General features: G+C 38.0%; 1 protein-coding gene across 7 annotated transcripts in view; it reads left to right on the forward strand.

The window, feature by feature from the left end:
- Positions 1-24,779, forward strand: part of LOC107094928 (protein quaking-A) — a 92,357-nt gene that overhangs the window by 25,373 nt on the left and 42,205 nt on the right. For all 7 annotated transcript variants that reach the window (XM_015390843.1, XM_015390846.1, XM_015390844.1 and 4 more), the window contains one exon: positions 10,240-10,382. In XM_015390843.1, the coding sequence (XP_015246329.1) occupies positions 10,240-10,382 (143 nt within the window). The remainder of the gene's footprint in view (positions 1-10,239; positions 10,383-24,779) is intronic.

Genomic DNA, 24,779 nt, shown 5'->3' on the forward strand with positions numbered 1-24,779 from the left:
GAAATGCATCAATCAGGCATTTTCTCTTTTGCTTATGTCTGCTTTTCTGTTACCTTTCCTTCTAGTTCTGATTTTGACCTGTCGGGTACTGCAGGAACTTATTTATTTATTACATCAAACTTTTATTCGACATTAAAAAAACAACCCGATAAATAACAAACTGTTGGTTAATGTGATTACTCAAATAAAATGGCGGGAACAGCTAAGGGAAATAATTTGGTATATAAGCGCCGATTCCTATCTCTGGTCAATAAGATTTTGCCTCCCCCTCTTTCATAGCTGAGAAAAAAAATAAATAAAATTAGTGTTGAAAAGTTTGGTTTATCAGACTCCTTCTTTCATGTATTTAAGAAAACGTTTTTACTAATACTTATTCAATGTAGTTCTTATTTGTTTCATATTTAATTGAGATTTTCTTCCCACCCCACGTTGATCCCTTATCCATCAATGCATGTTTCTTCACCATCACAACAAGTCTGTTTGACTACTAATATCCTCTTCGTAAAACAAAAAGATTTAGTTTGAACTTTCTCTATAGTGCTACAAAGGGCCTGAGTGAAGTGCAAAAAGAAAAACATTAAACTGCTTTTTAAAAGATGTAAAGGAAAGCTCTCTGTTAACACATTAAGCTTTCTCTCCCCTTGCTCTTTTCCTGAAAAACAATCACTTGGAACAAACTCTTTAAATAACACCTCATAACGTATATTTATTAAATAACCATGAGACATGACAACAGATTTTGTCAGAAATTGTAATCTCACTCAGACCAGAGAAGTTGCTTTGTGTAACAAAAGGCTCAAAGACAAAAGGCACTTCTCATTGAAGTCGGACCCAAATCACAGTGAAAGAAGCATTTTATACGACAGTATGCCACATCATTACATCATATACGTTTGTAAATGAGGAAACATCAATGGTTCCATCCTTATCAAAATAATCCACTATGTTCTTAGATCAAGGACACTGCTCTCATTCAGTTCCCTAATCTGTGGCATGTGCTTAATGAAGATGATATTATCCTGATAGAGAAAGTGTCCTATTTAGATAAACTACTTGGGAAAACGTTAGATCTGACACGCAACAGGCAGGTGGTATTACGGACTCACACATCGTCAATAAAAATAATTATAACATATGTTACAAATGGGTAGAAATGACCTGAACAACTTTTCAAAAGCTGCACGATACTCCAGTCCGTTTTAGTTAAGATTTCTACTCGTGAAGTTGGACCAGCTAAAAGAGCGAGGTGCGTTAGAACGCTGGGACCCTTTTTCCACCTGGATCCCTGCTCTTTTTCACCCTCATGTCCCTCCGTTGTTGGACAAATACCCCACTCCCTCACGGCCTCGGTCGTATCTAGACCTGCAGCTAGTTCGTCCCTCTTGTGTTGTGGTGTGGAGTAAGAGTGCAGACCACACTTCAATATTGAGTATAAATCAAAAATGTCTTTGACAAGCTCACTGCGATACACTGCTGAGGGAGGATAACCAGCCCATTAGAATGTGAATCATTAAGCTACAGTAAAATTAATCTCTTATCATGGTTATGTGGTGGTTTGTATCTACAAGCTGGTAAAAATAAATGTGTTAGTACAAAAAAGTCTAGAAATTTATTATTTATTATTACTTTTAAATAACTGAACATCTAAGAACCCTGAAAAACATCATACTCTTGATTGTATCAGTTGCAATCTTAGTATTCTTTTTCCATACTGGGAAGTACTTTCAGTTTAACAAGTTATTTCCTGTCTCAGTCATTAAATCCTGGTTTTTCATAATCCGGATTATTGGAGCTCTATTACTCTCCCTGTCCGCCCTCTTGTCACAGAGCATCTGTAGTTTTCTGATTTTAATCTCTCCATCTGTAGACTGAACATAAACCAGCGGCTAGTATTGTTAAGTTAGTGGAGCTTCCTGCAGTATTTGTTTAGCAGATTTTTCTCGGAGGCAGTTTTCCTCCTCCTTCCATGTGGAGCGTTATTTCTGTGGGTTCATTCTCTCAGGGGAGCCTTGCCTACAAACGCACACGGGCTCATTAGCTTGTGTGTGTGGGTGTTCTAATGTTTAGTTAGGAGTTTGTTTTTATGTCTTGTGTGTATGCTTTTTTGTGGAGACACTGTCCAGAACGTAGTTAGTTGGCTATAGTTGTTATATAGTCTGTGTTGTTATTTACGGCAGCTGCAGCTCATTATTGAGGATCAGAGAGCAGAACGTGCTGCTTTCAAGGATGCAGTTGGCCGAGGCATATATGTTCATGTGCACACTGAAAGCCTCGGATTTTGAGCCACACTGTTTGCTTCGGGAAAGTTGGCTTTCTCTTACTGTGTTTAAGCAGTTTTCTCCCTGTTATAAAAAGCTCTGCTCATCCTCAATTTGGGTGATAGAAGAACTGCTCTGTTGCCTTGCTGTTTACTTGCTGCTGCTGTGTGTTTCTTCTTTTACCTGACTCGGGGAGAGAGTCCAGAAACCTTCATGTCAGTTTCTGGCCGATCTACTTAGAAGCATGAACCTGAAGCCTCTACCTCACCGTCTTTGAGACAAAGGCTTCCCCTTGGGCTACAGCTCACCTTTTTTTTTTTTTACTGCTAAAGCAATTGAAGTCTTCTGTTTTTTTGCTCTCAGTGTATATCTGAATATTGTTTGGCATAACCTATTTTTAATACCTGTGTAAATTAATGTTTCTAATAACATTTTCAATAGGTTATCTTATGGAAATGTGAAGAAGGGTGTAGATCAAGTTGAAAATATAGTTCATTTTCAACTTTCTGTCTTGGTGCGCACATACTTTAAACTAGGCCTGCACAATGTTTGCAAACAGGCTCACGTCGTTAAAAAATATATAATTAAGCCTGGCAAATAAAATTAATGAAAATAAACCATCAATATCTCTTTTTTTTTCTTTCTTTGGGATTAGGGTTTGGCTTTTATCAGATATTTATTGTTATAAGTTTCTAGTCGAGTTGATAATTTTGATTATCATCTAAAGAAATTATAATTTTCAAACCCTGGTCATTTTCAGAATTGATATCTGACTTGTGCCTCATTTAAAATATTGCCATTTTAACATTCATGTGCAATATTTATATAATGGTCTTTATTTGGAAAGCAACATGGTCATATTTTCCAATTGTTGTGTTTAAAATTCTAACTATTGGAAACAATCTTACAGCAGTAGAAAGTCAAATGTGATGCAGATTGGTGCCTGACGTGATAAAGGTCACAGCGGATGTAGAAAGCACTGAAAGCAGATATCTTGCTTTCCAAAAATACATCAGTTACTCGATTATTAGATATCTGAAGACTGTGCAGATACAGTCAAGTACAAATAAGTACAAGTTTAGGATGTGAAACACAATTTAAACACATTGTTGTTGAATAAGGACATGTTCTCTTTAAAAGCCTAGTTGCAGCAAGCATCCCCTGTGTAAATAAACCCCACCCTGTATTGTTGCTCAAGGAAAGGGAAAATAAATGAAAACAGTTCTTTTTTGGAGTAAAAGTCTGACATATAAGCTTCTCATATTCCACTTTGGTTGCCATCTGTTTTTAATTCTAAATATGTGTCCGCATATGTTGCAGCTTTGCGTAACTTTGCTCTCCATTGTGTAGTTGCAAGTTTTGAAAACATTTTTTTTTTGTCTTTTGTGGAAGATTTCTTCTGTTGATTTGGGAACGGAAAACGCTTGAAGCAGCAGTTTCTGAATCTCTGGAAGAAATTGTGAGGAAATCCCCGTTCCTTCCCTGTGCCCAAAGTTCAGCCTGGCTGTATTGCATCCTTTGGTCTTCTTGCTTTGTCCCAGTGAGTGTTTTGTAACACAGGAAGAATATATGAGGAACAGACAGAAGATGGACACTTTGGGAGTGAAATTGGTTTATTTTGCTTAATCACAACTGTTCCTTTTAAGCTCAGGCCTTGGTATCAGTCTGTTTTTAAAAGCATTACCTATTTAGATTGTTTTTCAAATTAGCTTTGGTGTTTGATTTAGCAATCTCTTTTGCAATATTATTTCTTTAATTAGGCTGGGAAATGGTGTTTTACAGTTGTTTTGTTGTGGTTTATTAAAGTAGCAACATCTGATACTAAAACAGACAGAATCCTTTGTTTATACTCTGCTCTAAATAAGCTTGAAAAAGTTCAGTCTAGGCAACTGGACATGAAGATTTTTTTAGAAGATAATTTTACCTCTCATCCAGGAAGGAAGGTCTTCTAGAAAACTTCATGCCTATTTGCCTAGGCTGAATTTTTTTAAGATTGACTATGACCTGGATGACTGAGGATCTTCTCAGATCTGTTTTGAATAGTTGGACATTAAAATCCAAAAAACACAGGTTGGGTTCTAATTACATATAGTTTTTTCATGTCTTTCACAAATCTTTTTCTGTGTTTTTAAAATTAATTCTCGACCTTTTTTAAAGTAAAATAGTTCCGTATTTTCTTATAATCAACATTACTGATGGTGGCGTCACTTTCGAACAACTTTTGGTCTGAGATATTTTCTAATACAATTCTAATCAAGCAATAGCAACCCACCTGTAATCCCTTAGAAGACACTTAGGGGCTCAATGACTTTACTTAAAGATGTATATTTTTATTTCCCAACCAAATCCATTAAAAAGAAAACAAGAAAAAAAAATCATAAAAAAAACTAAACATAAAAACACTGTTTTTACTCACTGTTTTGGGGAGAAATGACTAATTTCCTTATATGCATTTACAAATGTGCATGATGTATAAAAAGCGCTTTCTTCCATGATTGTTCTGTAGTTTTTAGAGGAGAGAGCTGTGATGTTACTCATCTCAAATCTGAAGAGTGATTAGAGTTGACATTTCAGAGATCCTTAAAGGTAGAGTTAGCAGTCCTTTACCTGACCCATGATATTAAAATAAAAATAAATATGTATATAAATAATAAAAAATATATATATATATTTGGGCCAGAATAAGTTAGAAAAAGATATAAAGCGTGAATGTCTAGTTGCATATGTTTATGGTTTTATGTAAGGAAAAACCCTGCTTAACCCTGTTGCAAGAACAGTGAAATCATTGAAGGAACAGGAAGTAAATGTATGAATATAAAGGATTTGTGCAGCTGGAGTCTGCCTCTGCATGAAAGATTGGAGAACCAAGACAATATTGAACTGAAAAGAAATGCTTTTTTTTACCTTGCAAGTAGAGAGAGATGGAGAGAGGGGAAGAGGAAAGACAAGCTGTGAGTTGTTGATAAATCCTAGAAATGCAGACGCGGTGTGCTTTAGTCTCTCCCTGATATGCACAGTCTACCCTCTCTCCCACATGCTTGGCCTGTCAGACCCCTAAACGGCTGAGGTGGAGTGTCATCTTGGATAAAGTTGTCTATGCCATGAATAAAGGCCAGGAACGCATTAAACACGCAAATCCTTTCCCTTTGCAAAGGGAAACCAGGCTTTGTGATAGCTAAAGTGCTCTGCTTTAAAGTGGAAAGGCGTGTTTCTCCCTAGAGTCTTGTTTTTACTTAGCTCTGGCACATTTAGGTGAATATATGATTGCTGCAGCGTCTTCTGGAAGGAAGCTCATGTCTTCAGCCTTAACTTTAGCTTTTTAAAACTTCCACTCTTCCCAGTTGATATCATGGATCGAGCACATCAGCATGTACACACAGATAAAGATGGGCGGATTCTAAACACCATGCGGTTCTGATCTTATATCACTCCACAAAAGGAAGACCCATTCAAAAATCTGCCGAGTTTGAACATTTGATCATTTTGGCTTAAAGATTAATTGGTGTTAGACTCGATCTGTTTCAGGTGCCAGATTTTATCAGGCTAATACCTGGCATCACAAGGCACCCAAAGCAGCTTTTCTCTTGCAAAGCCGACAGCATTGATTATTTGGCCATTACACTTGTTTGCTCTCCTTTTCCCTCCTCTGCACGAGGACAGAGGTGCACTGCCTGGTCAGAGGACGGTTGGCTCCGAGCCCAAACGCTGAGGACAAAGCAGTTACAGAGGAGGTCTATTTTTGGTCTCTTAGCGGACCTGTTCTCATTCTTCTATAGAGCACTTCTCATTGTGTGATGCTCACCTGTCTTTAACCTGATTACAGCAGGTCCTCCTGGACCTGCCCATTGTTTTTAATACAACTCTGAGTGTTTCGATGTTTTAAAAAAAGTTTTTTTCCCTCCTCCTTTCTTCAGCCAGCTCTTGGTCTGCTCCACCTGTCATCATTCTCTCCCTCTGGGTACACTCCCTCCTTATGGCCAAGATAGCAGAAGATGAGGAGAAATCATTTCTTTCCCTGACACAGGGCAGATAGATATGCAGGTGCTGTCTGTAACATTTTCCTTTTCACTTTAAATTTTGACAATCCCCGAAACTGAGCGAAACAAAAAGTAAGATGGATAAAGTGAGGTTTTTCTTTTTTAACTTTAAGGCAGAAATGAGAAGTAAGAGTCTAGAGACGTACACTCTGCTCTGGGAGTTTTAGTTTTACTCTTATTCCACTTCTTTTTGCGAGCTGTTTGACCTTGCAATTCCCTCTTATAATGTTATGGTTAATGTCCTTTCTATTGTTTCTTTTTTTTTTTCCAGTTTAACCCTGAAGGATCCCTTTATTATGTGCTCTGTGTGTCCCTTCGACATAATGCTCACTTAGAGATCACCATACAAATATCTGTCATACTGTAGATTGTGTGAACTTGCCCTGAAACAATTAATCAGATTAATCGTAATTAATTGATTAATAAAATAATAGTGTCATTTGGTAATCAGTTAATCGTTAACTGGAGTATATAGACGCTTGACACACGCATCCCACTCAGAGCAGTTATTATGCCAAAATTGTAAAAGATATATAAATGTTTAGTATTTAAGAAGAATATGTTCGTGAATATGCTTTATCCAGAACTCCTCAGCAAGCTTAGTGTTAGCATCTCCAGGTTTATATTCTGCATAAAGTCTTCTTTAAGGCACCTTTTACTATCTGATGATTAATTGAAATAATTATTTAACAATTAATCATTTGGTCAAATAATCACTAGTTTCCAGCCCAAAATAAGAAGTGAAGGAAAAAACTGGTCATACCAGCTACTCAGAAATCTTGTTAATCTCAGTGATTTGTATTCTACATGAAATTTATTATTCACTTTAAAGCACTCATCTTGGACATATTTGATGCCTTTTGCATGACCACTTACTAAATGCAAAAAAAAAGATAAAAAAATGGAAGGAGCCAGAATGGATGGGTTTGTCTGAAGTTGTTATAACTTCCTTCCTTGTATACATTTACTGGCACCACAGCGAAAGGTTATTTTGGTCAGTTAATCTTTTGAATATGAGTCAGCATTTCTATAATTTCGTATCCTGTTTTGCAGATTCTAACAACCCTCATCAAAGGTATAAATGTGCTGTCCACCTTTATAAAGTTCAAGTTCCTCCACCTGTTCCTCTGGATGCACCTAAGAACCAAGTGTTTCTTGTTACGTTATTGATAAGAGGATTTACAGAGGTGAAAACAGGCTCCACAGGATTAAAAAATTTTTTTTATACCGTTTCTGAATGCTGCCCATCCAGAGTGGCGTCCATGATGCTGTAGAAACGAGAGCTCAGCTTTGCACAGTCTGTTACAAACACACCAAGCAGCACTTAGTGCAGCAGTCACATTTACTGCTTTTTACAAATAATAATTCCTGTTAGCTTTTCTTTATCATCTTGTTTGTTCTAAAAAGGAGTTCAGAGGTCATGTTCTAAAAATGTATATTTTTTTATTTTAATGCCAAAGTTCAAGAGAAATTTGCATCTTATTTCTCCATTTTATTTTCTTTGTTTTTGTTTGCTTTCTTTTTCTTTTTAACACATCCCAATGCACTCAAGTAAGAATACACATTTCAAAACCCACATATCCTCACTTATGAGCTTTTCTGCCGGGGTGGACGTATGGATAAATGATTTTTGTTGGCCGTGTAAGGCAGGGGGTAATTTTTAGGTGAATGCAGCACTTCAGAAAAGAGTTGCAGCGCTAAAATTAGAGGTTGTCAAATGCCGCACGTCTCTGCTGATGGCCCAGTTCAGCCCCCTTATGTTAATGTGGCATTTCAGCAAGAGGAAATAACAATTTAGAGGAGGTAGAATTGCTACTGGTGCTTGTTGGGTTGCTCTATCAAATATGATTAAGGTATCTTTTTTTTTTTTTTTTGGCCCTTTTAGCCAGGGGACAAAAAGTCTTTACTAGCTGTGGTTTTCTTCTCATTTAGCTTTTGGCATCAGCTAATGGGCTAAGCTTAGCTCTTCCATGCTTTTCCAGTGATGCAGCATGTGTGCACAGCTTTTGTCTGTCTATAAATGTTCTCTTGAAGAAAAACACATGTAATTTTATCATACTCTAATACTGTAGAGATTATTAGCAATTACAGCTCTCAAATTAGGGCATAATGTGGCTTTGTATCTAGAGTAGAAGTGATATAATCTCGCTTCTGGGTTTGATGCCCGGAGGAAGTCATCTTATAAAAAGACTGAGAATATTTATGGATCCAGCAGAGCTCGGGCCATGCAACCTGAAAGAGTCACTCTGGAACAATACAAATAATGAAATAAGTTCCAGGATCCTTTCTTTTTCTTACAGGAAATTCCAGCTGCTTTATTCCATTGGATAATTAAATGGCTCCTTATATTGCAATTTTCAGAAACTTTAAAGATGCTTCTTATAGTGCGTTGGAAAGTATGAAAAATTATTCTTAATAGATTCGATGGTGGAATGCTGTAGCTTTAAAACAAAAAAGCTGCAGAACGATAGTAAAACCTTATGCAAGTCTGGCCTACCTCCATTCGTGTTTTGATGGTAACAGACCTTTATCTATAGTTAGCTGCAGTTTAATTTGGAAGTTCCTACAGAGGATGGTGCCATTGACATTACCACCCAACATCCATGCGTCCTTTTCTGAAGCTCATGAAGGTTATTTTTTCCTAGCCTTTCCTCACTCAAAGCTGTCTCTGTTGATCTGCCTATTGATCCATTTTTTCCCCAGCTCTTCTTGCGTTTGGACAGTATAATTGTACAGTAATGGCAACTTGGCAAGCGAGGGTGTAACTGGAGTCTTTTGTCTTCTAATGCATGTCATAACTGCTGCTGTCAATCTTCTGTGACATTTTCACACTCATGGACATTTGTGAATATCTGCTTTTCTTCCTCTACTCCTGTGGGAAGGCGTTTGTCTCACAATAAGCTGATAATGGGGTTTAGAAATGAGCGTGTGTGTGTGTGGAATAGCTAGAGGTCTCTGCTGGCTGTGGTTCTGTCAGAAAAGGTTCAACGGTTGGATCAGAAGTGAAGGCAGGATATACAGAAGCTGATTGTTTGTCTGGTCCTGTTATCTGCCTCTCACTCAGATGGCTGTGGCCAACAGCAGCCTCTGCTGAGGTGGAAGAAAGAAACAATCATTTTGCTGCTAAAAGGAGTTCTGTTATACACCTGTAATACAGATGCACAATATATCAAGTAGAAATCGGTATGTGGAATATTTCAATCACAAATGACTGCTTGGATGCTATAGGAGGCTGTTATGTTTCAAGTTTATTATCTGTTTGCAGATATGTCATACTGCCCTTCACTCCTCACAAAGAAAAATATTTATTCTTTAGCGATCTTGAATTTACAGATTCAGGGGACTCGTCAAATAATGAAAAATCATTTACTAATCCTCAAGTGCTTCAGAACCACAACCTCCCAGCAGTTTTGGTCCAATTATGCATAGTTCCAGTTTGCTCCATCTATCTTTTTGATAAAAACGAGTTAAAGGTTAAGAGATAATCTTGTTATCCCTTCATTTTTTTTTGGGATTCAAAACTCCCATCCCCAGCATCAAATCTGTAGCACTCTTTGTACTTTATGTTGTTCTTACAAAATAGTTTTTCTTTAAATCAGCTGATTTGACCTCATGGAAAGCAGGAAATTGCAATTAGTCATGAAAAGTCTTATTGGCTCTAATAAAGAAAAAAGAAGATAAGGCAAAATGTCAGTTAAGCGCTCCCAATATTATTATGTAAATCTACAACAACACTGCAACATTTTCCTATAGTCTTTAACACTTGGACGCTTCAAAATAAAATAATAATAATAATAAAAAAAACATTAGTTTTCTGTTTCTCTTATATACTGCATTAACTTCTTCTTCCTATAGGCCAGAATCGAACTGACAGCATTTCATTTCATTTTACTAAAATCCTAAAACCATCTTGTTAATCTTTAATTCCTTTATTTGTGTTCCAGAGATCAACAGAGTGCGTAAAGATATGTACAGCGACTCAGTGAACGGCCTTGTGGACAAACACCCGCTGGAGCTGCCTGAACCCATCGGACCCATCGTTCACCTGCAGGAGAAACTGTTTGTGCCTGTCAAAGAGTACCCAGACGTAAGTGGATCAGCTCTACACCTTAGTTATTCCTGCTCACAGTTTGAATAGAATACAGATATACTCTATTGCTCTTAAGTGGAAACGTTCAGATGTCACAGCAGTGAAGTGACGGATGAATGGAATAATTCAAATTCACAAAAGGGTAGAAATGTAAAACAGAAATTATAAGGGGCTGTACAGAAGGGACAAAATTAAAAATACTGGGTAGTTATTAAAAGCAGCACACACAGGTTCAAAGGGATATGCCACAGAGTTTGATAATTAAAGGTTGCTAAAAGCGCTCTCCAGCTCTGCAGCAGCTTCCCTGCATGGGTTTGGAGACTTTCCAAAAATGGTGTTTGTTATTTTTCCCAGAGTTCTTCTGGGTTTTTATTTTTTTTTCCCCACCTGTACTGGATCGAAGGAGCATCAGTGGACAGAGCTGGCTTTCCTGATTAGCTTTTCCAGCTGCTTTCTCTCAGCTGTGGATGAGCTGCTGCTCCAATGGCTGATGCCACCACAGAATCAAAAAAGTCTTCAGTTCAATTTGAAACTTCTTATATTAATCCCAAATGTAAATTAAATAATCCAGGAGTGCACCCAGTGCTCCTAAAGGTCTCAGCAGTAGAGTGTGCTCTGACTCTTCCTGTAAACAGCATACAGTCCAATTTTTTGTTAAGGCGAACACCCAGCTGATTGCACTCCACGATCTCAATGTCACTGGGTCTTTGCAGGTTGTCATTGTGGGGGGTCTTTTTACCTCCCTGTAGAAACATAAAGACAAACGATGCATTGCCTTTACAACAGAATTACAGTTATTATAATTCCATCACCTGTATTTATTTACCATCTAGTTTTCTTGGGCAAAAATCTAAGTAAAACACACCCTTAAAGCAGTTGTATTTTGTAAGTAATCATGCTTGTGGTGGAACAGTTCTGTTTTTTAAATAAAAAGGAGTATAGAAGCGGGTTTTATAGCAGGTCCATTTGCTGAGGTAGAGCAGGTATGCTGCAGTTGGTTTTGAAACGCTGTTCTTGGAAGTCTGACATTGGTTTACAAACAAGGTTATTTATTTTGTTTTGTTTTTTTTATGATCAGATGATCATTTCCAACATCCCATGAAGAAATGAGTTGATTTATCTTACAAATTAGTGTAGCAGCATGTATGGCTGGAGCAGTTCTTTATAAATCTATAAAAAGAAAAATGTATAGTCACTCCATTAGTTTCTGCAGCAACTGAAAAAACAAAAACTGTTTACACCCCTGTAACTAAAATGCCTAATATTGGCTAGAGCTGCTCAGTAAATGAAATTGCATTTTTTTTGTGTGTGTGACAGTAACGGCAGCAATATTGCAATCATTAATGACTTTGAGAAAATGTTTAGTCATATATTTTATTTCCAAAGTTATTCACTTACTGATTTGCACATAAAGTGATGGAGAAACTAAAGCTGATGGCGACTGAGGGAAGGATAAAAGGAGGGACGAGTTTCAAAAACATATTTATGATTTGTTGCATCATCCCAATTTTCAGCAATACTATCATAATCACATAATTTCTTTCTTAGAGGGTCTTAATATAAACTATATGTTGACAGTTAATTAGTCATATTTGTTTTCTTTCTTGATATGCAAATAAACAGAAATGTTTTCCAGGTTTCCGCGGGTCATTAAAAATCATTAAGTCATTAAATTATAATTTTTTTAATTAAACCCTTAATTGGCATTAAAATGTATTAAATGTGATTATCGTGGCATTTAAAACACTTTATTTTTGAATGTTTATAAAAACAATTTCATCAGATTTATTATATTGCAATTTATTTGCGCTGAACTGCTTCCAGTTGATAAAAAAGCTGTATGTTTGGAAAAGAAGCTTGATGCGCAGAAAAATTGAGTGAATAGGAAATTGCAAATTTGAACAAAAATGGCTGGAAAACGATATATATTACATGGTACTTGTTGATGGCATTAAAATTATTTCTAAGAGCATTAAAAGAGCATTAAAAAGCATTAAATTAGAGTTACTCATTCCTGTATAAACCCTGTTTTTTTTTCTTGTGCAGCTATTTTCTGTTAAAAGTTTCTAAGTTCGGGATATATTTATATTGCTTGTTGAGGATAGTATATGGAGCAGGTTGTAGACCAGGATGGGTTGAATGTGTTTTCCACCTGACGGGTCTGATAAGATTCAGCTAACCTTAGAACCAACGTCGCTCCTCTCCATCAGGTCATTATATGTTCCTGTTAAATGTCCACAATAAGCTTATATACACGTTTCTAATTTGATTCTTTTAGTTTTACTTAGAAAGACCACAAGCCACACCTTTAAACATTTAAGTAGTGTGCCGAGCACCGGTTGAACCTGTACTGAAGTCACTGTAGATGAGAGTTAACATTCTGCCTGCATGTTAACTAAATCACTCCCACATATATGGTGTGATGTGCAGCATCCTTGTATGACCCCTCTGCTACCTCTGCGGGCTGTGCTTGGTGCAGAATTGGGTCGGTAACTCCGTTGTGTTTATGTGCTGTCAAGGAAGCTACTAAATTAATTGGGGTTCCCCATGGTGGCCATGATGACTACAGAAGATTCAGACATACCTGTAGGAGCCTAAAAATGACACGGCACAGATTTCTTACTCCTGTTTTAGTGCCGATGTATCTATATATAAACCAGTCCACCACATGAGATCATTAAGTAGAGAAGGAAGGACCACAGTAAATCCAGGAAGGAGCTGCCAGGAGGCAAACACAAGGAAATAAATCCTACTTTGTGCAAAACTATGCATGTGTGGTAGAGACGGATAGATGGGCTATATAGTCTTGATTTTTTTCCATTCTTTATTTAATCCTGTACGATTTAGAAAGCTACGATGCGATAATGGGTTGATTGTTGATGTCGTCTCATTCTCACACCTAACCTCCCATAGAGAGACAGTCGCATGCTGAGGGGAAAACACAGAAAACTATAAAACTGTGCCTACATGAAATAGGAGAAATCCTGTAGAGAGAAGCATTTTGGATCCCTGCTCATTCCAGACTAGAGAGAAGCTAACCCTTTTTGCAATGAGTCTAAGATCACTTTATCTGTGACTAAAACAAAAGCCTTCTTAGCGATCTGCTTCTCATTTGCTATGTTCTTTCACAGCTCATTTATATTTAGACCTGTGTGACTCTCATTCACCGCTCTCATTAGAACACGTTCATAGTGCCACCTTCTGCTGTCCCCAAAAGTAGGTCAAAGATGAAGTCGAAGATAACCAAGAATTGTCCATGTCTGCATCCCTGCACTGACACAAACCTTTATATTTTCCAATCCTGTATTCATTTTCATACACATGTCTATAGATCTATTTATATACTCAACGACTGATTAAAAAAAAAAAGTATGTGAGCAATATTATTTATTGATTTGCTATTGAGTGTTACTATATATTAATAGCATTAAAATATTTAATAATTACAGTTGTTTAATTCAGGTAACATCCAAAAAAGTTTCTAAAACAAGCAGTCCAGTTAAAGCTGTAGTGCAGGTTCTTATGTTTCCGGGTGGATCCTAAAAATAAGTGGTCCTCCTAATGGTCAATCATTCTGGTGATATGTTTATGTAAAGCCGTCCTACGCGCTCGTCCCCCTTACTTACTGCAAATCTTCTTTTGGAAAGTAAGCTTGTAAGAGCGATACAAACAGTAACTTTTAAACAGATTGTGCAGCAGGAGAAATGGGCTTGTGCATGATCTCACACACGTTTAATACGTGGATCGGATCGGGACAAGCCTAGGCTGAACTGCCCATTATCCTCACGTTGATATGAATTTGAGAGAGAAAACTGTTAACGGCAACGAATATCATCTTTGTGATCCTCTAGAAACACAATTGTATTTGCATGTTTCCCTTATAAGGTGCAGCCTTAAATGCAACCATTGCAACCTAAAGAAAAGAAAATCTGTTGCTAGAGGAAAGAAATAGGGTTTGGGTATCTGTGCTGTAGACGACCAGAGGATATCTTGCAGTGCTCTGCTGACTTTCTCCCTCAGGAGCTGAGCTCAACGTGCTCTTTGATTTAAGAAGTCTGAACAAAGGGAGTCAGGATGTGTTCATATCCAGTTAATATTTTTAGGAACGTTAAAAAGCGCAGCTAATTAGATGCAAGGTATGGGAGTGGATGAAGCAAAATGAGAGAGAGACAATAAATGAATAATGAGGGAAGGGAAATGTGTCACTTTGTGTTGGCTGCTGAAGGAGAGGAAACCCTGCTGAGGACTCAGACTTTCAAGCTGATTTCCCAAATCGCAGATTTCTTAAAAATATCCAGAGGTGCATGTCTTGCTGACTACTCTCCAGATTTTTCTGTGAAAGCAGGTAATGATGTTCTGTGATTTGGCATCGAGTCATCTTCTATAGAAAGTTTGGCAGCATTGATGCTTTTTTTTCTTTTTTCTTTTTTCTCTCCCTTATCTTTGAGGAAAACTGGCAGTCTCATTTTCCTCAGATTTAAAAACACAACTCAACACTGCCTTGCCATCTTTTTAGGCTATGGTCCCACTCCCTCACTGGCGCTCCTGTCAAACCAGCTCCAGGTGCCAGGTCCAGGTTTCTCTGTAGATAATTAGATTGTCCTGATGCCTGGTTCTAGTGCAGGATGTTGACTCTACCAGAATAACTCTCCTTGCCAGCCCACCTCTGCTCTAATTCCCTTAAGTGTGTGCCCTCCTCTGATCTGTGCCCTCCCCTCACCAGTCTCCTAATGTGTTTGTGAGTATGACTTTATCACCATCATTCTGTCTGCCCGTGTGTCTGTCTAACCGCCCCCTCACCATTCTTGAAAGTCAGCCATTTCCTGATGTCGTCAGTGGTGCAGAACACTGTCAAGCGTCACCGCGGTGACTGCACCTTGACTGACAGCTGAGTCGCATGCTATCTGATAACTTCAACCTTCAATTAAATGGTATCTATGGCTCTGCTTCTCTACGAGCGAGCACATGCACAGTGGTAGGCAGCTGACTGACAGCTCTGCATGTCATTTCCGCTGACCTTCAGGGATCTGATCGGAAGCGTCGCAGGTCTTTTTGAATGCCCGTCTGTTTCTGCTCCATCCCCTGTATAGTATTTGTATTTGTTGAAGCAGAACGTTGCGGTTTGTAGGGGACTGGTTAGCTGCTGGCTGCAAACACGCGTGTGATTGCAGAAGTCACCTCTGCTGTGCTGACTCGGTGAAACGGGACTCTCAGCTGTTGAGAAGCGGTCAACAGATCCGCGCTCACAAGCTTTGAAGACCTTGCAAAGAAGTGATTGATTCTCAAAGACGGGACTGTAAAAACACCCGCAGAGGAAGGTCTATGTCAGACGTTTTCTGTTTTTATGATTTTCCTGGAGTTCTGTCACTTTAAATTGTTTACCTTATTAATGGAACCCCTTTAAGCTCCAGTTTCCCCGCTTTGTGTCCCAACAGTCATCGTTTACTAAATAGCCTCGAGGAGATCTGCATATTTTCTTAATTGGATCATGTTACCCAGGGACAATATTCAGTTTTGGATTAGAAATCACTTTTGTTCATTAAAGAGCAGACACTGTATCTGTCATTTCTGAGACGACGTACTTTATTTTAGACAAAAGATTTGTGTCTTTTATTGTCAATTTAAAAAAATTAAAGCTTCATGAAAGATTTTATCCATCTTTAGGTCTGTGGTACATTTATAAATTTGGCTGACAGTAAATAAGGGAATTATCTTTCAGGGGTGCAGAGTTTTCCACTGGATTTTGTTTCGGTGAGTGGGCTTCAAATAATGTGGAACAAACCAAAGTTTTATCCTGAATACAAGCTAGCCCTAAATTGGTTGAATTTAAGCCTGTTTTCAGATATAAAAAAGTTTAGATTTGGAAAACGATCTCCTGATCTGAGAAAATAATATATTCCATGTGGAGACGTACTACAAACCCAATCATTGATGCACCTGGACATGTGGTTCCTGCTCCTCTTTCCTTCGCCGTCTGTTTTTCCATTAACTTCTCCTCATTCTTCTGAGCCTGATCATATGTTCCTTCCTCCTCCTAATACTGACATTATCCCTTCCCTCTGCATAAACCCCAGGATCACAGATGAAACTAGACTTATCAGTTTCTAACAAAAATAACACTAACACTAGGGTAGGGTATTTATTTTATTATCATGATAATTTTCCAATCATGATAACTATTTTAATTCATTTTATAGTATCAATGATGATTATGAATGAATGAATGATTGAATAAGAATTTATTTCAAACTATTTTTTTGACACACAACTATAAATGAATCAACAAAATTCACACAAAAGAGATTAGTTAACAACCAAACCCCCCACCAATTTTAAAACTAACTAAAGTCACCTGACATAAATGGAAACAAAACCCTCCACCAAATAAACCTGTCGGTTTATGGAAATTGTCTGAAAAGGGGTATGAAGAAGTAAAACTTACTTTTCATACCCCCTCTCCCCCTAAATGCACTTAAATTAACTTAAAATCGAGTAGCCTTCCTGTTAAACTTGTTTTTTTTGTCAAATAATTAAAATTAAAAAGTTCAGATAATGGGAGAATTGTCTGAGTTTTTATCCATTTTCCTTCTTTACTTTATTTTTTATGTTGAGGATTGGAAAAATTTGAGAAACTGGATTAAATGCGGTTAATATGAGATATTTAGTGAAATAAATCATTCTTCTTTATGCAGCTGATGTCCTTAAGAAGAAGCGAAATTTAAATGTGTATTTAATAGAATGATTTATGGGCCTATGGTTGCTGTGATAAGCAGTCACAGCCATACAGTTATTTAAGAAAAGCTGTAAACAAATAATGCTTTTTCTTTTTAATCATCACCTTTATTGAGATAAGTGCATATTCCATAGCCCTAAGCAACAACGATAATAATGACAGAACTTACAATGTTGGTGTCTCACCAGATTTATGTAGTAGGCGTGTAATTATTTTGGATTCTAGAACACAAATAGAATATAAAACATAAGGAAAATGGTAAAAACCCAAACAGTGAGTGAATTATTCCAGCTCTGTATTTTCCTTGAGCTGGTTAAAACAGGAAAATTATATTTATTCATATATTTCTTTAACTTTGAACTCACTTTATCCTGAAATGTTTTTTTTTTTTTTTGTAATGAAACAATTTGCCTTTTTCCGCTCATCATATTTCAAATACATCCTTCAGAACCTTTCTCTACTCCACTCGTTTCTTTTTCCATCTATTACAGCATGTTTGCTATTCTAACCTGCTCTTGTTCCTTTACTTTTCTCTTTTTTCAGATTGGGAGGGTTCTCACAAACCAGATCATTACCAGTCCATATTTTTCTGCTTAAAGCAATAACAGGTTTTTCTTCTGTACTATAATGTAAGAAGATACAAGAACATGATTGGATATTATTTTTGCAGCTTTCCTGCTGTGAGAAATCATCATGCAAAATGAGTGAGAGCATTAATGTCCAAGACAAACAGATTTTAGAAATGGATTAAAACAATCTTAATAATCTAGTCTAAGTGATCAGCATGGTGAGCATTAGAAGCTGCAAACAGCTGCTGGGTTTTTAATGTATCATACCCTTTACTTTGATATTTCCAAGATGCTTCTTCTATGTCCTAATCCAGCTTTTATCAATACAGGAACAAACCTATTTCCTTCTCTTTTCTTTCTGACACTGTTGAGGGAAAAAAAGGTTTCCTTAGAAATAACTTGTCTCATTTGCTTCTTTCTCCTTCATTCTGAACAGAACTAACCTCCAGCTGCCATCTTCACTCACATCCACAGTGTTTGTAGAGTGTGATCACTGAGCACATTGATGGTGTGCTTCTTACTGTTTTAGCTGGATCCAATGTGAAGTATTTCAGGGTGGACCAGGTTGAAGTGGAGACATTTGAGTTATTGTGCTGTGGATTTTCACTGCAAGATAAATGTTTGAGAATTTAAAGTGAACCAAAAGAAAAGACTAATAGATGGCACAACCTAGACTCCTTCTCTGCGCTAAAACTGTCCAGACTTTCCTTGTCCATTTTCTCTGGTCAGGGAAAGTCATTAAAGTTGTTCCCATGAGGGTGTCATCACTTATCATGCCAGCCTCTGATATCCTCCTGACCCCCTTAACTCATTACCAGTGCTGGCAACGTGCCGAAACACACACCTCAACCTACTTCAGAGTGGTAGGCTGGAGGGTTTTAATAACTGCAGCTATGCAGCAATTATGGACGGGGACAATATTTAATGAACTGATGGCTTTCTAGTTACCTATTCGATAAGCAATTAAATAATAACTTAAACAAGGGTGAAAAAAAAAATTAGTCGTTTAACATGATAAATGAAAAACAGTGTAAGCTTTTAGAGGAGTAATTGGTTCACAGCTAACAACAGCTTGCATAGTGGAGCTTTGAAGCTGTAGGTGAACAGTCTCACCCTGTCTTTCTGTGCATCATTAAGCTAAGAGGCAGAGATGTGGGAAAAACGAGGAGGAAGGACGAAGGAAACAGGTTGACCACACATGGATCAGGAGTGTCACTGGGGACACGGTGTCAGCTTTTATCTGCAATGTCGGATACAGCGTTCACAGGGCTGATCCCACTGATAGAGGATTTCTGAGACCAGTACAACGGGGGCACTGCTGAATAATTAAAGAAAGAAAATGATTGGCAAGGATTTATTCCCTTTGGTTGATGATAATGTTTAGCATATAAATCCCCTTCCCCTATGCCCCCATTTAATAGACACAAAGAGCAACAGTTACAGAGATTTAATTGTGTTTTTTATATATATATATATATAGATGCATAAAAAATGTTTTATCTTTCTCTAAAAAACGACTCAAATAAATTTTACTCCCTTTACTCTGAATCTATTTTGTTACCGGCTTGTTGGTAGCCCTAAAAAAAAAAACTCTGGTTGTATTCACAAATAAATTAGGTGTAGCACACCAGGTATGACAAATAGAGCGATTTAACACCAGAAGGACTCAGAGGGGAATTGAATTGGCTGCTTAAATCTTTAATTTTTACTTCCTTAACACTGTAGTTCATTCTGAGCCATTTAACATAAAATGGTTACATGTTGTGGGCTTCCTTTTAACTGTTTATTTTTCCATTTGTTTTGACCTGATAGAAATTACACATTATTTGCTTAAAGATAACGATAACTAACCTTATTTTTTAGCTTTTTAAATTGAGTTAAAAGCATTAACAATAAAAAACAGATTCACTCTCTGCATCTTTCAATATAGTGAGATCTTTCAGTGCTCAGAATGAAGCTGTCCAATAGAGAGCAGATCTGCAAACATTATTGAAAAGTTGTGAAAGAAACACAGCAGTTCACCCGATCATCAGATATTAAAGTTAATTAACTCCAAATAATCAATTCTTTTGAATTCCCTCTTCTTTTTATTTTCTTTTCTTGTTGGGCTTAGGTGGCATCACAGTATGGGAGTTTGAGCAGGTCAGCACGTTACCAAAGGGTCTTAAACATATTGCTGGTAGTATTTTTGCAAAATTTAGCACAATGGTCATTTGTGTTTTCAACAATATGCTTGTCTGTAGATCTAATATCCCCATAACTTAATATGCTTGGTATTTTTTCTGCTTTTCTGCAGGAGCCTGAATAAACAGCCAACAGTAAAGTTTCCTTTTATAAATAAATTTTTGTGCTTTTTCTGACTTTGATGCTGAAAATTGCTAACTTGAGTTTTTTCCCCCCATTCTAACAACTTTTATCACAGCAGAGAGTCACTTTGCAAGAGCTCTTAAGTACTTAGCTTCAGTGAGTTTGGAAAAAGGGTTATACATGTTTAATTTTCCACTAAAATCATGATCTATTTGGATCAAGTTTAAAATAACCTAATTTTGGTCCCTAGCTGACTTTTCTAAATTTCTACTAAAAAAAGGATTGTGGATGTTGGAAGCTGTAAACAATGAATGAGTGATTTAAAGGGACTGATGGCCAAAGGGGTTATGTGTGAACCAAAGATTGATCTGAGTATTTGGAGAGAATTGCGCTACATGAGAATGGTAGATAAGTACATCAGGAAAGGCAGGATCCTGTTCTCTAAGTGAAAGAGGAAAGGGAAGCCTGCGCGGTTGCCAGGGGCTATGAATGGATGTAGAAAGTAGGATATGTGTGCAGGTTACGCAAGTTATATCAGATCGTTTTTATAGCTCTGTTAATTTAAACTCTTAAGATGTACCTGAAGCAAAACCTAATTAAAGCCTGAGGAACCAGAGAAATGTGCAGCTTTAAATTATTGCTAGTTTAAGTTCAGTTTAAGTGAGAAGATGTGGAGAAATGCAGAGATTGATCAGGATGATGGTACCCGGTGTAACCAGGATCCACCTCACTTTGATGCTCCACACTGAATGAACTCGGTCTTATTTCCATAAGCCTGACTGGCTAATACTTGATTGGTATTCTGTTGCCAGCCTCGGCCCGCTCTTCGATAAGCCTTCCGCGTACACAGCAAGAGCCCTCAGCATGATCTCATTTCCTGTCTCCCCACCACCACAAACAAACGCCGTCAAAGAAACAATTGTTCTGCTCATGCTACCATTGTTCATGGAGCTGCTGTTGTCCCTCTAATATTCACTCACATTCGCAGTAGAAAAATGCCAAACCTAAAATCTTTACACAGAAACGCCTGCGACCATCAGTTCTGGATGTCGAGGGTGTCTGGATGAGGTCACGCTGTGCTTTGTGCGGCATACTCGCAGGCACGGATGGTGCAGATGCTCAAAAACATAACCTGCCTGTGGAGTGGTGATAACTACAGCCAAACAAAGGCCTTTAATGTCAGACTCAGGCTTTGCTTTACAGGGAGCTTTGAATGTATAAATGCCTGTGACGGTGTGTAATCTGATGATTTATATCCACATACCTTTAGAAGATGTATAAAATGACATGCAGATAAAATATTTAAGTGCAGTTTATCCAGAAAAGTTCTCTGTAAATTCTTTGTAAGTATGGCTTTAGAATAACATGTTTATTTCTTTAACCTCTGGGTAGTTTATTGTTATTAATAAGTCAATACTTTGAACAAGGACACAAAATTAAATGTAATCAAAGCAGAGAAGTCATTTAAAAACCAGGTGGAAAACCATCCATTGTTAACACATTTGAAATGTTAGTTTTTTTTTCTGTTCCTTTGATGCATCTTTCTTTTCAACATTAATCAGGCTTAACAATAGGATTTGTCGCAGCATGAAGCCCTCGCCGCTTCCAGACGCCTGAAGCTATGGTATCGGGCTCCAAGATGTTTGCAGATGATCCTTTTACTCTTTGAAGGATTAAAGTTTGGACTTTTGTCCAGGACATCTTAAGTATTGTTGATTGGATCAGAGTTTTGGCACTCTGAGGCCATAATTAATTCCCCCAAATCTGATTTGCTCATCAAACATTTTGTAAATTATTTTCACCTTGTATTATGGTGCAATTATTTATTTATTTTTTCCTGCTGAAAGAAAGCAGTTATCAGTTACTACTAGTGCTGCACCGATGCTGATACTAGTATCTGGCAGGGCCCCAATACTGCACTAAAATGGTTGCCTGATAAACCAGACTAAATGTGAGATTAAATGTCTAAATTAGTCTGGCCCATATTTGCAACATTGGGAGATTGTTGATGAGAACAACCCGTTATTTTTCAAACCATGTCTGTGCCTATTGGCTAACGCTCTGACCAATGAGCGCAACTGACTGACGTAGTAAACGCGACAGAAAACTGGTGTGGGAGTGTAAATTAACAGCCTGTCAGTAAAACGGCGAATACGTCCTTCTTAAAAATGAAGAGTGTAGAGCCTCTTCCTGTGCATGTTTTAATAAAAACCCCAAGTCTAATCCTTCCAAAACTGAATCCAAAGCTGAGTCAAACGTTCAATAGTTGTTGCTTTCTCCAACGTTGCGTAGCTTTGTCGTCACACCCTCAAAACCCCACCCGCTTTGCATCCAGAAGTTCAAAACACATCTCTGGGTTATGAGTGGCCCGCCAGTTCTAGGGCCTGGGGCATTGATTGAGGCTAGACTACCCAAAGGTAAAAATAATTTTGGCCGCTAGCGGGTGGCGCTACTTAGGCTTACTAGGCTACTACTAGGCTACTAAAATGGTGGTATCGGTGAGTACCGACAAATAGGGCACTGATACCATTTTGAGAGACAAAAGTTTATTTAACTATTGTCACCAATTTCAGATAGGCAGTAAAAAGTTCTACTGGGTTCACTTTGTATTAGTCTTTTTCCTGCTTCACAAAGGTAGGCAGCAGCTTGACAAAGCCATGATTATTATTTATTTATTTATTTTACATCCAAGTAGTATTCAGTTCTTCATCTATATATATATATATATATATATATATACATACACACGCACATCAATTTCAAACGTATGATGGTATCGGTATCGGCTGATACTGCACAGCCAGGTATCGGTATCTGGGCCATAAAATGGCATCAGCGCAACACTAGTTACTGCTTAAGGATATAAGAGTGTAGCTCACCTGTTGGATCAGACCTCACATGCCAAGCTTTCACTTCACACACAGATCGGTGTGCCGTCTCCACCACGACCCTGTCGTTGGTTGACCACGGCTCTCTGCTTAAACGTGTTTTAAATAGATGACTACAGACCCCCCACTAGAGCTACGTTCTCTGGAGATGATCTGAACCAGTAGTTTAGCCCATTTGCCCAGTTTTCTTGATTCTATCTAACCAACTTTGAAGAAAAAAATGCATCCCCCTTACGAACGGGCGCAGTGAAGGAGAGATAGTCAGTGTTATTCACCTGTCAGTGTCGGTATGAACGTTTGAGTTGATGCTGGTTAATATATCAGCATGTTGTGGTGAGTTTTGAAGCTGAAACATTGTGGTTGAATATACTCCTGATTGAAAGCTTTCCCAGACACAGCACCTGCTCCCTCTGATCTCCATAGATGAAAAAGAGCTGTGCTACATGTGCTGGATGTGTTGGTGCTGAAATATTTAGCTTCTGTCCTCAGCCGAAGAGGGTCAACTCACCCAGCCTCGCTGCTCTTCATGTCTCTCTTCTTGCCTCCATCAGGCCGCTGCTGTCTGTCATGTACGATAATCATCAACATTTCTGTCCCTGCGAACACTTTCTGCCAACACTTGTACAGAGATATTAGTGATTATGAGCTGTGCACAGAGCAGGACATAGAAGTGTGCTCTGCAGCCTTTTAGGATATTTACTGCCAGTCGGAGCCTCAGACTCTAAATTGGAAATGATTGCTTTCCTTCTCCGGTCCTTTGGATGTGTAGAGCTTAATTTGTGATTCACGTTATTTATTTAGTATATTCAGGTTTGTATGTGTAATGGGATTTTTAAATTGATGATAAAGAAAAAAAAAAATGTTTGCTATAACAGGTAACTGTAAGCAAATAAGAAAACCTGCCTGCAGTGCAGGAAGTTGAACAACACCCGTGACATTGTCACTGTAGCTTGAGTCTCACTCTTTGTTGTGTTGGAGTACCTTTCTAAAGCTCTGAGCAAAGGGCTCAGCCTTGTTTACCTTGGTTCTGTGATGCAGAGAGACAGCCGAGTTCTGAGCTTTCTGAGGATGGGCCTGTGTTTACCTACGAGCTAGAAGCAGACCCATGTACTGACCTCCGAGGACGGATGTCCTCACATCCCTCTGTTGGCGCACACTGCAGAATGTACCCTCGCCACTACTTCTCTGATTAGAGTTAATCAAACGGACAGTTGCCTTGTGACAAAGAAACATGCTTCCAGCCTGCGTGGCCACATGCTCTGATTATCTGTAGGGTGACCCGCATCGTTCTAGCCATTGGACGGCTTCTTCTTCATGGAGACTGTTCCCTTTAAAGGACAGGAGAACAGCCTGGAGTTTTGGATACTCCTCATTAGTATGGATTCAAACTGGGTTTGAAAATTAGGAAAACTCCAGTTCTTCAATAACCTTGATTGTTCCTTACTGTGTGGTCCCAAACCTATCAATGTTTTTCAACATGTGGAGACGCCCAAGAAATACATAAGCTGGGATGCTATTTCCGTTTTGCATGCTTTTAGATGTTTCTCTGCTAAAACGGTTAATCAGCCAGCAATGGAAACCAGATGCACAAATTCTGGGAAACATTTACAACCTGCAGGATTGGGACTTCTGAGGACCAGAGTAGAAAACGCTGAGTTAGATAACATTATAGTAACACTAAGGGTCTAACGGTTAAGCAGAACTGACGGACATGTTTCTGCGGCTACGAGAGGCATGACTGACAGCTATTAATAGGTGTGATTTCTACCAGTGAAATAATGATTACACTTCGTAACTGAGGTGTTTTCACTCTTAACCTTCTGGAAAGGTTTAACAGTAATCAAATTCCACTGATATTGATGAGGCATAACTCCTCTATTCATTCTGAAAATGAATT

This window comes from Cyprinodon variegatus, unplaced genomic scaffold (assembly GCF_000732505.1).
Source record: "Cyprinodon variegatus isolate N-32 unplaced genomic scaffold, C_variegatus-1.0 Scaffold515, whole genome shotgun sequence".
NCBI classification, from domain to species: Eukaryota; Metazoa; Chordata; class Actinopteri; order Cyprinodontiformes; family Cyprinodontidae; genus Cyprinodon; species Cyprinodon variegatus.